At 34.3% G+C, this 16060-nt stretch overlaps 1 protein-coding gene across 4 annotated transcripts in view; it reads right to left on the bottom strand.

Moving 5' to 3' along the window:
* Cep290 (centrosomal protein 290) overlaps positions 1-16060 on the bottom strand; it is a 77503-nt gene that overhangs the window by 45801 nt on the left and 15642 nt on the right. For 3 of the 4 annotated variants that reach the window (XM_076920090.1, XM_076920089.1, XM_076920091.1), the window contains 13 exons: positions 15726-15898; positions 13593-13755; positions 11983-12083; positions 11825-11912; positions 10145-10257; positions 8529-8613; positions 7841-7983; positions 6909-7073; positions 5908-6057; positions 4342-4457; positions 3891-3993; positions 3566-3796; positions 1110-1283 (listed from right to left, as the gene is read on the bottom strand). In XM_076920090.1, the coding sequence (XP_076776205.1) occupies positions 1110-1283; positions 3566-3796; positions 3891-3993; positions 4342-4457; positions 5908-6057; positions 6909-7073; positions 7841-7983; positions 8529-8613; positions 10145-10257; positions 11825-11912; positions 11983-12083; positions 13593-13755; positions 15726-15898 (1805 nt within the window). Of the gene's footprint in view, positions 1-1109; positions 1284-3565; positions 3797-3890; positions 3994-4341; positions 4458-5907; positions 6058-6908; positions 7074-7840; positions 7984-8528; positions 8614-8879; positions 8973-9216; positions 9973-10144; positions 10258-11824; positions 11913-11982; positions 12084-13592; positions 13756-15725; positions 15899-16060 lie in introns of all 4 variants that reach the window. The other variant, XM_076920092.1, reaches the window with a different exon arrangement.

Below are 16060 nucleotides of genomic sequence, written 5' to 3'. Positions count from 1 at the left end.
TATTTCTTTCTTTCTTTATATTTTGAAATCTGATTTTCATAGTCTACAGTCTCATGGCACTTTACTCTTAAAAGGTGTCAATATTTTCCTGATTACTATAACCATGGCCCTATATTCATATTCTCTCTCCCTTCCATCCCCCAAACTTCATCCAGAATAAATTAGCAGTAATTCCATGATACTAAATTCACATGGAAATGCATTAAACATTTCCTCATAAGAGGCTTACATTTCACTAAAGGAGGCAGACATGTAAATGCATAATCATGATGTAACAAAAATATTAGAATTACCTATTACTATAGGTAGTAACCATAAAGAAGAAAATGAACCTGCTTTCAGCAGGAGGAAACAGCAATATTGAAACATTAATCAGTCTGTCTTGATTGTGGATACAATGTGACCAGCACTTTGAGATCCTGCTCTGTTGAATTCCCTACCATGAAAGACACTACCATGATTTGTGAGTCAGAATAAACCCTTCCTTTTTAAAGTTTTGTTGTTGTTGTTGAAGTCATTTATTATGGAAACTAAGTCATATGCATACCACAGATCCAAATTACTTGTCAAGTAAGTGTTTTGTATACTGAACTATTTCTTTCGTCCTCTCCCTGATTTTCAGTATTTCTATAACACAAAAGGATAGAGAACTGGAAAGCTCATCCAATGTCTAGTAAATGCCACTAATAATGCATCCACAGTCAAATAAATCCATCATAAGAAATACAATCTAGGGACTCTGAAAAAAGGTCAGAAAAGAAAGAAATAGATACTTAATAGTATTTCCCTCTTTAATTACAATATCCTCTCTGTGCCTTAAAAGAAGTTTGGCTCAGCTAAATCATATAAGAGTCATAACAGAATGGCCTAGGTAAATTCACCATCAAGTCATTTGCAATTATAAATAGTTAGTATATCGCATATTGGTATATGTACTTATATCTAGGACAAACCACAATTAGATTATAACTATTATCATATTTTCACCATAGTTAGATAAATAGAAACCAATTTTAATCATTTAAAATCAGCAAAAATCCTACAGACCCCAGGATACTCTGAAAGTAAAATGACTAGAATAACAAGGTTTAAAGACCATAAACACTCACCTCTAGGTGTTCTAAGTTACTTGTTCTTTGAACAAGCATATTATCTTTCTGCAAAATGTCCCTGTACTTAGTAGTCAGCTCATTGTACTGTTTATTGGCTAGTTCTAGTTCAGACAAAGAAACACTATTATCTACAACTTTCTGAAGAGCTGCAATCTTGAAGGTAGCCATTTCCTGAAAAAAAAAAAAAAAGGATACACTAAGTTAAGTTTGCATATTTTTTTTCTGACAAAGCATTACTCACTTTTTAAAAAAATAATTTGGTTGAAAACAAAATAGTTGGAAGCCATTTGGAAAAAATGTATATTTTCTATGTTATTTTTTCATATAGGAAACAACATTTTGAAACTTTTAATTAAAGATTTAAATGAATCATTTTACAAGCTATCACAGTAAAAGAAAGTACAATTAATTTTTTAATAGAAAAAATTTTGTTTTCTATTAAAAACAAAAATCACAAAACCCAAAAAGGAGTCCTGCAGAAAACCCCAGCTCAGATTTTTCACTATCTGTACTGGCAAAACTCCACAAGAGTGCAGTCAATTTTAAAAGCCACAAAAAAATAAAAAAAAAAAGAACATTTGTAAGTCTCAAAACTTCCTCATGTGAGAGAAGCAGCTCTCAGGTGAAGGTCCAGATGCATGTGAATGGGTCATCATTCCCACCTTCTGTTTCTGTTGCAGGAGAGCTACCTACAGGATATTCTGTTACCTGGGTAGCAGGCCAGGTACAGCAGCTAGACACTTCACACTAAATCTTTTGAAAATATAAATGTTTTATATATTCAATTTCACTTTAAAAAAATCCTAATATTTAAAAAAAATAGAAAACAAGTATCATTTCAAGTTACTAGAATATGTTAGATTTGCCAACACATGCTCAGTGAGATAGGTTCCAAGGAACATAAGAACTTTAAAGCAATTTTAGTTTATATTAAGAAGTATTAGAGCTTATTATTTTTAATTACTATATGATGATATATATATATATATATATATATAAATAGTTTAATCTCTCAGCTGTCTGTAAAACAATGAAGAACATAAAACTACAAAGTTAAATATGAACTTGTATTCTAAAAACACACTACGTGTAGTCCAAGGAAAGAGACTAGCAGCAATGACATCCCAAAAGCAATGACTCAGGGTAATAAGTTCTGAGTATATAAATGTTTTCTTTTCTACAATGAAACACGGTTCCTTGGAATTAGATTACTTTATAACTTAGCAGAAGTTGTGTGCACTGTATGTTAGGTCTAGGAAACCTTATGCCAGAAAACACATCAAGCTAGGTTAAAAAAAACAATGGTCTTTGCTAAAATAACTAACAGACATCATCAAAAGCTTCCTAATGAGAATTAACAATTGAGTAACAATTGTGCCTACTGTTTAAAAGTCTATGAACCTCTCATGATAACCACAGAAGAACTTTATGAGGAAACAAAGAAATTATCCCAGAAACAGAGCACACACACTTGTACACATGTGCACACACCTGCCTACATATACATACATGTGCACATTCCTAGACCTGTACACATGTACACACACCTGCCTATACCTGTACACATGTGCACACATGTGTCCATACCTGCCCACACTTGTACACACATGCACACACCTGCCTTCTATAATTGGTGATGAGAAGGAGAGATCAAAGCACTCATCCTGCCTTCCCAGTGGGAGATATATTTCCAGAGGGTAAGATCCCCTGGCTAATGACAAAAAATTTTCTACTTCCTAAAGAATATAAAAGCACTAACATAATGGAAAAATTGTGAACACCCACATCGGGCACTAATCATGAATGCTAAAATTATTGAGAAAAATAGAAAAGGAGACTTTATTTAAATCAAGTTAAAATCTTATCACTTAAAAATGAAGGTATCCATCAAAAAATATGTAATTCCCCACAAAACACTAATCAAACTATGATGTCGTTTGAACTAACACAGATTATTGTTTAAGATATATTTTTGCTAAAACTGTTTAATTGAATCATACCCAGGCCTCAGAGGTAAACTTGAATAAAATAAAAACAAAATGGATTAAATATTCTTCAGGGAGAAAAGTATAACATAGCAAAATAGGCTGCTGTATTTGAGATTTAGGACATGTAACCGTCAAATCCAATAAATGTTTTATTCATCATCAACTCCTACAGCAACCAAAGAAAACTGAATACAGCCTACACATTAGGAAATGGAAATACTGTCAGTGTTTTCAGTAAAATAACATTATTACAGTTATGTAAACAAAAGCTTTCCATGTAGAGATGTACACTAAAAATATTTAGGAGAGAAATGGCAACAATTTAAATATTCCTACAAGAAATAAATGAAGTAATTACAGCAAATGTCAACAAACATTAACCATTAACCCTGGTGATGTATGGATATGATCCTAACTATCTTCAGACCCAAAAAGGTCTTAAACAAAAAAATAAGTCAGAAATACCTTAAATCTTTGCAAACTTCCAATTTTTTCAGTAACTTCGGCTTCCATGGCTATGATGTCATTTTTGTGTTTCCCATTTTCTTTTCTAAGATGCCGCTCCATTTCCACTAAGGTTGTATACTGCCGGATGAGGGACTTTTCATTCACTTGCAGAACAGTGATTTTCCTACTGTTTTCTGAAAGCATTTTCTTCATTTCATTCGAATCCATCTGAAGAGCATTGAGCAAATTCTGGACAAAAGCACAGCAACATTACTGAGTGAGTCTAGTTATCCTCATCTGTACCTGGCAGACAGGAAGAGGCGATGCTCAGAGCTGTGCTCACATTGTACTCTTTCACTTTCACAGCATCCTGCTGGGCTTGATCCTCAAGTTTCCTCTTCTCCTCTTTTATCACCTCAGAGTCTGCTTTCCAAGTATCCTTTTCACTGTAATAAATGCAATAACAATGAAAAAGAGAATAAAGTAAACCGAATAAAATGCTTAACCACAAGAGAAATACATTTAGATTATGAGAGCTTTAAGGTTTCTCAGAACAAAAGACACAGACAGTAAAGGCAAAGCAACTTGCTCAATGCCTCACACCTACCAAGTGTTGGAATCTGACTAAACTCTTATTATTCCCAAATAAAGAGAGTTAAGATCAATAAATTAGTTATGAAACATGTTTAAACATGCTCTTAGCAGTGATTATCTGGAGAAGGATCAATACTTTCTTTTGTGACTATTAGTATAATACTGCATCTATGTTTATAAAATTTTCAAAATATAAATACCTTAGATATTCTTTATATAGTAAACTTTGTTGATGACGAATCACTGCAAATTTTCTGTTATAATCTTCAAGAGAATCTTCTAAATGCTTTAATTTCTTTTCTTTATTGTCTAGTTCCTAAAATTTGGTTTATAAATAAGAATACAAATAACATTAGACTATATTTTGAATCCAAAAGGTACACATTCACATTCCAAAGCAATTATTCAAACTCTGTATTTTCAACATTTTAATAAGGCAAAAAGAATGAGGCAATACACATAAAAAGTTCTTTAAAACAAATTATTCTTTTAAATATGGTAGCTGCAGTAAGCACACAAACTATCAGATACAGAATTCACCTTAAGCACAACTGTTCAACAGACTGACAAGTTAAATACTCAACTCCTATTACCTAGTCACATAGTCTTTACCAACATACACGTTTGTGCCTCCACTAAAATTAGCCTATTTCTTTTTAAATATGGCAAACCTGTGATTTTTACAGTAATCATTTGTTTGCATGCAGTGCATGCACAGTGCATGTTTAGAGGTCAGATAAACATTTGTGGAGTCTACCCTCTCCTTCCACAATGTGGTCCCAGTGATTGAACACAGACACAGGTCATTAAGGGCTGGCTGGCACCAGGTGCCTTTACATACTGAGACATCTTGCTAGTTCGCAATTTCTTTAAATAAAAATACAAACCACAAATCCTAGATCAAACATGACAATACCAGGTTGCCATTATTTGTTGATGGTATCTATATAAAGTATGAAAATAAAACATTAATATTTCCATGTACTTAAGAGTAGTGACCTAAGATGTAGAAATGTTTTGATATGTCGTTAAAGTTACCTATATCTGACCTAAGTAGCATACAAATTCATATAAAGGCAAGATTAATGTCATGCCCAAATACAAAACCAAGAAATGGGTGTAACTTAAGTATCACACAATGGATAATCTAGCAGTGGGATGCTTACAGTTACAAATGTATTTTGTTGGTTTTGTGTAGACTTTTCTAAGTACTATTATAGTGTTTGTGATGTTATAAATATTAAACTTTAAAAGAAAATTTGAAAACCACTTCACCATGCTATTTTTTCATCCCACTGTATAGATGCCAACAGTAAAGCAAGTACAGGGCACGTGATATAATAGAGCACCCTTCTAATTTGCTGAGGATCAATTAACAGTTTACACAGGAAAGGGAAGATGGAAGTCAAGTGTACTTGCAAGCTTTTCTCGTGATTAACAGAAAAGAGACGATTCTCTTAAGAGTGACGAACACACCAACCCTTAGCATTTCACTCTCTCATGTTTCTAAGCAGCAGTAAACACACATACTCATCTACTTCATACTGACTGCTTATATTCTTCATGTCCTTCTATATTTCAAACACATAACACACAATTAAACATATTTTACATGTAGGTAAATGGAATAAACTTGTTTATTTATATTAGTCCAGTTGACTCACTATCTCCCAACAATCTATTTATTTGGAGAATTCAAAGGCATTCATAGACTAAATTCAGAAACATTCTATCAAAACTGTCATTGACACATAAATTTTTAGTACCTGCAAAAGATGTATTAAATACTCATTCTGAGAATTGATGACATAGGCACTAGATGGTGCTATCCCATCAGGTAAGTCTATGCCTTTGTAAACTACATTGGAGCCTGCAGACTGTCGTAGAAGGTCAGTTTCTTTCTCAAGATGATCAATCTGGAAACAATCCAGGAATGATAATCGCATTTAGGAAAAGTACAAAGCAGCAAGTTATACTAACACAAATTAATTAAATTAAGCTTTAATTTTTCTTAGAAATGCCTAAAATAAGATTTGGAGCTATTATGTTCTCTTTTATAATACAAGAAACATTTTCCACATAGCTTCTTAAAAAACCTTGTGCAGAGGGTGAGAGACTTTGGGATGTTCAGCCAAAACAGGGCTCAGGATCTATGTGGAAGAGTGAACAGAAAGATCATGAGGGCCCGTGGTTGTAGATGGCTCCATGGACACAGCGTTTTCAGACTCAGAAAGAACTCATAGAGACAGTTGTGACAGCACACTCCATATCTGCACAAGAGCAAGCCTTACAAAACCCCAGCACAGAGGAAAGGATGTGGTCACAAAGTCCCACCGCTAGCCAAAAAGCCATTTCTAATTGGTAGCTGCCAGGACAGGAAAACAATTCGGTTTTCTTTAGTAGAGAACCACTGGGTATATCAAGCATACTCCAGGGCAATCACCGTGCTCAGTGCTTAGTTGGCTATTCCAAATCAGATTCCATGGTTTGTCTTTGTTTACTTTTGGTTGTGGTCTGAAGATGGAGAACGAACATGAACTTAAGAAGGATCAGAGAAGAAAGTGTGTAGGCAGGATATGATTAAAATATACTATATGAAATTATCAAAGACTAGGAACATTTTTCAAAATCTCTAAAAGAAAATGTAGTCTTAGGGTTGAAAGAATGCATAGAACATCTTCCCCTCATGAAGCAGTGATTTAAGGAAGTTTCCTGTTAAAACTACAGTCATAGATTTAATATTCTTTATATTTAATAGAATTGTTACCTTTAAGTTTGCTTTTACCAACTGCTGTGAATAATTTACAGCCTCTTTCCGAGATTCCCTGAGTTCTTGCCTTAATTCTTCATTCCTTCCTGTAAGTTGATCAACTTGGGCTTTCAGATGCAAACTGGCATCAAAGATTCCTTCTGCATTCTTTGATTCCATAGCCTTGTACATTCATATTATGTATTATGAATGCAATGGGAAACAGGAAAATCATAGTCAAGAAAAATATGCCTTTAAATAACTAATCCTCTTTCCATGCTCACTGCCATGTATAATAAAATGCTATTTACATTTCTTATGAACTAATATTTATAAAACTTAAATTTAGCTTATATTATTATACAGTTACTACTTCATTAAAAATAACATTTAGTAAATATAGATTAGAAAACGATCAGCACTCATACATGATCCAGTTTCTTAGAGCACATAACTGACTCCTTCCATGCCCACATCCTCCCTTGAGCATCTTTCTATTAGAAGCATTAGTCAGCCAGCCAGTGGACGCAGTGATGACCTCTATAGCTGGCACCGGCTCACGACATTTGCCTGCCATAACAGGTTATACCCGGCTTGTATAATTTGTCCTTTTTTTTACATTGCTTTTTTTTTTTTAATTGGAAATTTTATTTATTTACATTTCAGATGCCAACCCCTTTCCCCATTTCCCCTCTGTAGAAAACCCCCCATCCCATCTCCCCTCCTCTATTTTGCTTTTATACCATTTTAATTACATGCAAGTATTAAGGTCAGTTCTAGTTTGAGGAACTAGTAAAACAATAGATGCAAATAGTCAAGGAGCAAGCAAGACAATAAACACAAATACTTACGTTGCTTTTTAACTGAGTATTTTATCATAGCATCAAAATGAAACTAATACAGGAGGTGGGTTGGCTGAAGGCAGACATTAACATGAAAACATAACTTACATGAACCAGTCTTTCGAGACTTGGGATGATTAAAGATGTTTCACCTCCTTTCACATCAGAATCCTTCGGCATGTCCTTAATAGCTTGCAAAATTTCCTTCATACCTTCTTCAAGTTGCTTATTTTCCTCAACTAGTTCTTTTACTGTAATCATAATTTTTTCACATTAGATGAATAGATCTTTTCTACAACTTATATTATTTCATGTTCATGACAGATTTCAATAAAAAAATTTGAAAAACAAAAATGGAAATAAAAAAATTCAACTATATTCAACTATAAATTCAATATAAATGCTGAATTAAACACTTATTTTAGTAATATACATATGCAAATATATAAATGCAAAATTTATATAAATACAGAAAGAGAAGATAGATAGATACATACATACATACATACATACATACATACATAGATACATAGAGAGAGAGAGAGAGAAAGAGAGAGAGAGAGAGATGGCATAGCTCTGTCCTATTAAAAATCTTTAAATGTTTATAACTTTACCTTCACTTGAGCATAAAATATATGACACATATTTTCATAAAAACTGGACATAATAATATTCTGTAACAATAAACATAGCAATATAAACTACAAAGCTAAGTAAGAGACTGAGCTATATATTATAAATGTAATTAAAGACTTAAAAAATAGGTGCAGAGAAGAAAGAGATAAGAGTGACTTACGTTTATTCTGAAATTTAGCAATTACTGTCCTACTTCTTTCTAATTCTTTTTCCTTTTCAATCAATTCTTTTGAAAGAAACTCATTCTGAACAAAGAGAAGAAAAATGATTTATAAGATATCACAGTAATAAATAGGTTTCAAGTTAAAACAATATTTTACCGATTCAAGTTTAGCACACCAGCAAACAAGCTCTCTAGCTGCACAGCAGCTATAAAGTCAAGTCCAGAGGCCATCTTTCTACCACCTCTTCCGCCCACATTCCCCATGGCAGGGCACAGAAAGACATACAGGAGTTTTCTGTTCTTAGTATCAACTATATCGTTGTTCATGGTGGTCTATCTTTATACTACCTGTTCTGCCTGGCTTCTCTGATGGTCAAGTTCTAATTCTGCATTTCTACTCTGCTCTTCTTGGATCGATAAATCCTGTTCTACGGTTTCATTCTAAAGAAACATTTAATATATTAATTAGGGGAGTCAACAAGTTCCATGCAAATATACTACGATTTTAGATTTTTAAAAAGTACAGATCACTTATAAATGAGTGTTAATGTGTAAGTAAAAAAAAAATCTTCACAGAATTTTTTAGAGAACTCCAGTAAAATAATAATAATAATAATAACAATAATAATAATAATAATGATAATAAGTATAGTGATTCCATGAATATATTTGGAAGAAAGCTCACCTGAGATCTAAGGAATACTAGCTCTCTCTGTAGCTGCCCTATAAGATTTTCAAGGGGATGTATTAGAGATGGTTTGGATTGTACAGTAACAGGCACAAGATCTGAAAGATTAACCTGGCTCTTACTTCTCAACATCTCAGTTTGTGAGGGTGATTCACTTTGTCTTTTACTGTCTTTCAAACTGAGACTGGCATTGTCTATTTGCGAATGGACCTGGTTATCTTCTGATGTTACTTTATCTTTATCATGGTCATATGACTGTTGAGAAAATATTGCAGAGCTCTGCCCATGTGATGACTTCTGCATTAACTCTGAAGCTGCTGGTGATGCTTGAAAAGATGAACTGCTCTTCTGTAAGAACCTGGTTTTCTCTAGTGCTCGATGGTCTCCTGCCCCTCTCTTCAAATGGTCATCAGAGTGAGAGTGTAAGTACTCACTTAATTCTTCATTGTTGTCCTTACTGAAGGTACTGACTAGCGATTCTAGGTTTCTCAAAGAGCGCAGACACGGTGCTTTAAAAATCTCCCTTATTGTAATAGCTTCTGGAGTTGTACTGCTGTCTTTCACTTGCATAAATGAGGAGCATCTAGTTAAAGAGACAATCGGATCCACTGCACTGCCTACACTATGATGAATTGCGGACAGCATTCTCGATAATGATCGTGTGGCCATATTCGCCTCTGTCTCACTTTGATCTGACTGCAGAACACTGAATGATGGTCTCCTATGCAGCTCTGTTTTAGCTGAACTTGTAATCTGTATACAAAGTAAACAATGTCTCGTTAATCAGTCTTCAGATCACCATGCTATTTAAGCAAGCAAAAATTATTATTTAATCACCTATGGGGAAAGAGGTGATAAATGGGATTAAGTAAAGAAAGAGACCCAGCTGCTAGCACTTTTCCTTCTTCTTAAGCATTTTATTTACCTTTGATTGTGTTTCATTCATATTATGGAGGTTCATAAAATTTAGTTTTCTTTCTCCTATTTTATCTTCAAGAGAAAAGGTTTCAGTTAAGCTCAGGTCATCAATGGTTAATCCTACAAGATGAAAGAAATAACAAATAAGAAGCAACAACAACAAAAACAATAACTCTCCTTTATTCCAATGCAAGAATAAAATTTTAATCCAAAAAATGGTTTAATGTTTTTAAAATTCTTGACTAACATCCAGCCAATATAACCCTCTGATTTAGTTTATTTTTAATAGGCTATATCAATAAAATAATGGAATAATTTGAATTGTATCATCTTTATCATTTTATTCTGTTAGTTTAAAAGTACCATTAATATAAGACATTTAAGATATATAGATAAATTAAAAACCATAAATTTGGATTTTCTATATTTACATTTTACTTTATTTTTGAGCTGCTGGCAAGCGACTTTGCACAGGTTCTGTACATGCTAGACAAGTGTCCCGATACTAGGGTTTCACCCGAGGCTCACAAAACATAGCAGAAAGCGGGGCAGAAATACTATAAGAGCCAGAGGATCAGGACCTTTGTGAAAAAATTGAGTCTTCCGTACATGACATGGAAGTTACACCCAGAAAATTGCAACAGTACAGCTGCTTAAAGAAGACCTGAACAATGAGAATACCAGTTACTATATTAACATGGACAGGAAAAATCAGATGCGGCCTCAACACTACATGAAAAGCTACAGGAAATTAAAAAATGCTGAGAGAGGGGGAATTCGTCTTCCCCTTAGATATGTCCTCTACCCAGAATACCAATGCCATGTGTCAGTCCGAACAACAAGCATATGAGCCCAACACTAATGAATTCAGTATGCGGGATTGATAGATTTATTTACACACACACACACATACACACGCACGCACGCATGTACAGGATGGGGGTGGGATGAAGACATCGGAGGTAAAGGAGGGTGAGAAAATAATGCAATATATTTTAATTTTTAAATGTGTGCAATGCTCTTTCAGAGGACCCAAGTTTAGTTCCCAGCACCCACACCAAGCAGCTCACAATTGCATGTAACTCCAACTCCAGGGAACCCAGTGCTTTTTTCTGGCTTCCATGGGTACTGGCATACATGGAACAGGCAAACAAACAAACAAACTATATATATATGAAACCTTCTTTATATGATCCTCAAAAAGTGAACTGCAATGTTATAAAGATCATACTGCCTTTTTAAAAGGAAGGTAGATTAACAAATGTTAATTTAAGATTAATGAAATTTTTCAGTAAATTTGAATAAAATTTAATTTAAGTACTCCCAATGTATAGCTTTGAAAATAAAGAAGCACTCTAAGGATGAAATACAGCAATACTGCTTTAAGATTATGGTCATAATAATGTAGGGCTGTCGAAAAGTCAACAGACTGTACACTGAATTTTTCAAAAGTCCCTAATTCCAATATTTGGGTTTGTTTGGTTGGTTTTGTTTGTTTGTTTGTTGTTGTTGTTTTTACTTCTAATTTTTTTAACTGTTTCAGATTCAGGATCACACTCAATTATACTCAGTTATCGCTTTTGTGAGACCACATGCACAGCAAAATCATCCTCAACACACAGACCACCCTAATGTAGACCTGTGTTTTCCAAGTGACTCTTTGCAGCTGAGGGATAACTGAGACTACCTGATGCTGCACTCCTTTTGCCTCTTTCTTGAGCCATTTGACGAATTTTTCTTTTCAAGTCAAGGCGTTCTTCCTCTAGACTTTCGATCTGCAAAGCATGAATTATTAGTCGTTTTCCTTAGTTCAGGTGAGAATCTCGTCAACTGAGCATCACTTGCCTCTTTCAAAAGAATCTGGTTTTCAGCTCTGTACTGCTGCTGCTTCAAGCGTTTACTGTTTCTAAATTCAGTCAAATCAATCATTGTCTTGGGTTCAAGGCCTGAAATAGAAAACAAATAATTACAAACTTAAAAACTTGCAAATAAATCACAGAATCTTCACAAAACACCAAGAATTATTCATTATGATTTAAAACATGGAGACTTCTTATATAAGATTTCCAGACAGTTATACTACAAGAAAGCTAAATGTTAGCTAATTATGAAAATCCTAACAAACACATATGGGGATGTTGCAAAGGTACTACGATTCATTAACTAAGAATCCCTGTCATGAAGTAAACGAGACTCAATGCCCACTTGAAACTTGATGACACTTATTTATATGTTATTTTAGTCTGCCAAGAGTATAATATGATTAGACTAAATCAAATGTTAGAGTAATACCTGTCAAATAGCAATCATTACTACTAATGATGTTGTTACTGATTTAATCCTTCCAGCTAACCTGAGTCCTAATATGCCTCCATTATGTTTCGTGGTTCATAAATAAGTAGGAGGTGAAAATCAAGTACCAAGACAGTTTAAAGAGTTGCAAACCAGACTTCGGATATTAAAAGCTAAATCTCTTAAAGGCAAGAAACGCGATATTTGTGACAGCTTTCTAGATAGGTCAGAAGTTATCCACACATACTTTTAGATTCCTAGCTGTGGCTTGACTAGTCAAGTGAAGAGAAATCTACCTTGACCACCTAGTCTAATTCTAAATTCTACTTAAATTGTTTCAGAATTAAATAATCAATATAAAGTATTTATTTTTCTTCTAGACAAAAATTTCCTAGACTGTCAGTTTAACTCTAGGAAAGCACTAACTGCTAGTCAGAGAGCACAATGAAATCACTATGTAAATCAGTCATTTTAAAGCAGCAACTGAGATTGGACACTTTAGTCATAACTTAACATGTAAAGTAGTAGAATTAAATAATTCATCCCTAATTTTAAAAGTACATAAATCCCCATGTTATATTTGGAAATTACATCTTAGACTAAATGGAACTCCTAAACTACTCAAGAAAACATAAGCTGTGTATAATGTATTTATATGTCCTTAAAAGGTTTACATAGGACTTTTAAATGGCCTTGAAACAAAATCCTTTTGTAAATTAACCTTTCATACAGATGTTTCTTATTGCAGAAAAACAGTTGTCCTCTTATGCAGCATAATGCACTGCTTTACTTTCACCATTCGACTATTACTGAAGGCATATTTGGCCAATAAAAGCCATGTTCCTTATCAATGATTCGGTCCCAAACCTACTTCAGTCAGAGTACCTCCACTTTTCTTTAAGTGTTTCTACAGAAACATTTATTTGGGCAAAAATGCCATGCAACTGCTGAGAAATAAATAAACAAATGTAAGGTAAGGGCTAGAGGCAAACACAAGGCAGGAAGGGAGAACACGTACACAGAATGTGTGCACAGGATGTGTGCACAGGATGTGCTTGAGGAATAGGGCAACTTCCCCTACAAAAGTAAAACCAAGCCCAAAAAAACCCAAAGAGGACTTGATCAAGGCTGAGGACAAAGCACTGTCTCAGAAAACAGCTTACCAGCCCGCTCTCTAAGGGCTTCGTTTTCATCCAGGACATCATTGATCTTCATCTCAAGCTTATTGATTTCTTTGGTCAGCACTTCAATTTCTCCATCTCTTATTTTAATTTGGGCTTTACAATTCTTTATTTCAATAACAGCATCTTCTAAGCCATATACTCCCTGAAAAATATCCCATCTAACTTCAATATAATATAATTTATTTGCATAAACAAATCAAATGTATGAACTTACTTTTTTTTTTATTAAGGTGATGGGTAAACTTACCTACACCTGTATTTTATATGGCAGACTTTTTTTTTAGAACTGATACATAAAAAATAAAAATAGTACATATTAATGGTACATATTAATCTATCACTGTGCTTCTATAAACCAAATCTAGTAAAGAGGGCAGAATATGAATATCTGACCCAAAAGCAATGTAACTCAGAATATTATAAATGAAATACTGAGTACTTAGAGATAAACATAAAGGTACAGAGATGAAACATGAAGAGAGAATCAGCCATACCAACTAGAATGTATATTTAACTGCCTGATGAATCAATTTAAAGATATGAAAGGTCCAAGTAACTCAGTTGATATAGACATTGGAGGCACCAAAGCCATCTCCATCCCAAGTCCATCAAGCTAGTCACACTTCCATGCTCACACAAAGGACATGCTCATACAAGGGACTAATCCTGATACCTCACCTGAGATGCTTCTCTGAACAAAACACCTCATCAAAAGGTTTGACAGGGAGGTAAAAACAGAAGGAAGAGGAGGGTAAACAACAATAATGCCGTCTGAAACAGCCATAAGGAATCACATGATCGATTATTTATGTGACAATAAAAACAACTCTATACCAAATCTAATTCTGTGTAGAAATGCATATATGGTTCAGATAAACTTTTCTCATCCGTCCTGACAATGATCCCTCCAAGTGCGAAAGATCATGTAACAAAAATCCAATACCAGACCATGAGATGCGTTTTTTTTGAATTGCTAGCCAAGGTTGTCTAAAAGACTCTGAAAACATACAGTTTATTGCTATTGCCCCTGATTGACCCCAGAAGCAGACAATAAGTTCCAATTACTGAAGACACCATGCATTTCAGACACAGGGCCTAGAGAGTCCAGGTTGGAACTGAGTGTAAAGTCTCTTCCCTGAGGGCTAGCTTTCATGGTACCAGAAGACACCATGAAAGCTTGAAAAGGTGGAAAGGAACTAACAAACCCTACCTGCCTGGTTATGAACTTCAATGACCGACACAACACAATAATCCTAAGGAAAACTACTCAGTGCTGGTGAAATCGTGGTTGCCGTAGAGCCCACAGCTACCACTTTACTAAAGCAGCATAATCTCAACAGCAGTCGAAACATTTGTCCTTATACCTAAAAATAAGTGCAATGTTCTTTCTCTCTGCAATAGGAGCCCACAGAACCTCAGCCCTACACAAAGAACTACACAAGAACAATTCCTAAAGTTGAGCAGAAAAAATAGTCTTCTCCAGTGAAAAACACATTTGGTTATCCAATACCCAATAAATACATACAAGTAACTCTACATATTGCATGATATTTGATCATACTGTGAACCCCAAGATTGTATTATTTACTGAAAAAAACCTGTTTCTATTTGTGGTCTGGCTCAACCATTAGCATACACCTGTAATCCCTCTGGCTGGAATACAGACACACCCTCAGTACAGACCTTTAATCCTGAATGACGAAAGTAAAGTTAGTTTGTAGAAGAAAGCACACGTTTGGAAATGATGTCTAATTGAGTGGCAGACAAAGTGATGAATCAGAGAAAGAGTTTACAGAATAGGATATGTCCAACTCTCAGGAGAAGAAAGAGGAAAGAAATGCTCCTTAAGAGACAACAGTTTGAAAGGAAGAAAGAGAAGGGAAAAATGATATAGTAATCTCAAATTTAAAAGAAAAAAATAATAAACTTTTTTTAAAAAGAAAAAAAGGTTTGTAAACAATTCTCTTGACATAAAACAAATGCTTCGAAATTTGTAGTTTAAAATCAAAAGATTTAGAATGTTTTCTACACGAAACACAGTAAGAACCCCAAAACAAGCCTGGTGTCATGAATAATTTTAAGCTCTTTGACTGACAAGATAAAAATACTTACAGATTCATAATCTTTTAATCTCTTCAGAGCCTCAACCAATTCTTTGTCCTTCTCCCTAGCATCAGCCTCAGCCAGTTCAGCTGTTCTCTCGGCTTCTTTTGTTTTCTCTTCTAAAATTTGTACTTTTGAGTGAATTTTCATATAATGAGTCTGCTGATAAATGTTTGAAGTACCTACAGTGTGAAAAAAGAAAACATGAAGGAACTGAATTGAGTAACCCTTCTTATGAATCTCCTGTTCCCGAAAAGGGGCAACATCAGTATGGCACAAAGGCTTCTTAGGTGTTTACTCATTGGAAAACCAATGCACTGTTTTGGTTTTATTAAGAAAACCAA

The sequence above is a fragment of the Arvicanthis niloticus genome, chromosome 22, assembly GCF_011762505.2.
Source record: "Arvicanthis niloticus isolate mArvNil1 chromosome 22, mArvNil1.pat.X, whole genome shotgun sequence".
Classification (NCBI taxonomy): domain Eukaryota; kingdom Metazoa; phylum Chordata; class Mammalia; order Rodentia; family Muridae; genus Arvicanthis; species Arvicanthis niloticus.
This window is presented reverse-complemented; position numbering and strand designations above follow the sequence as displayed.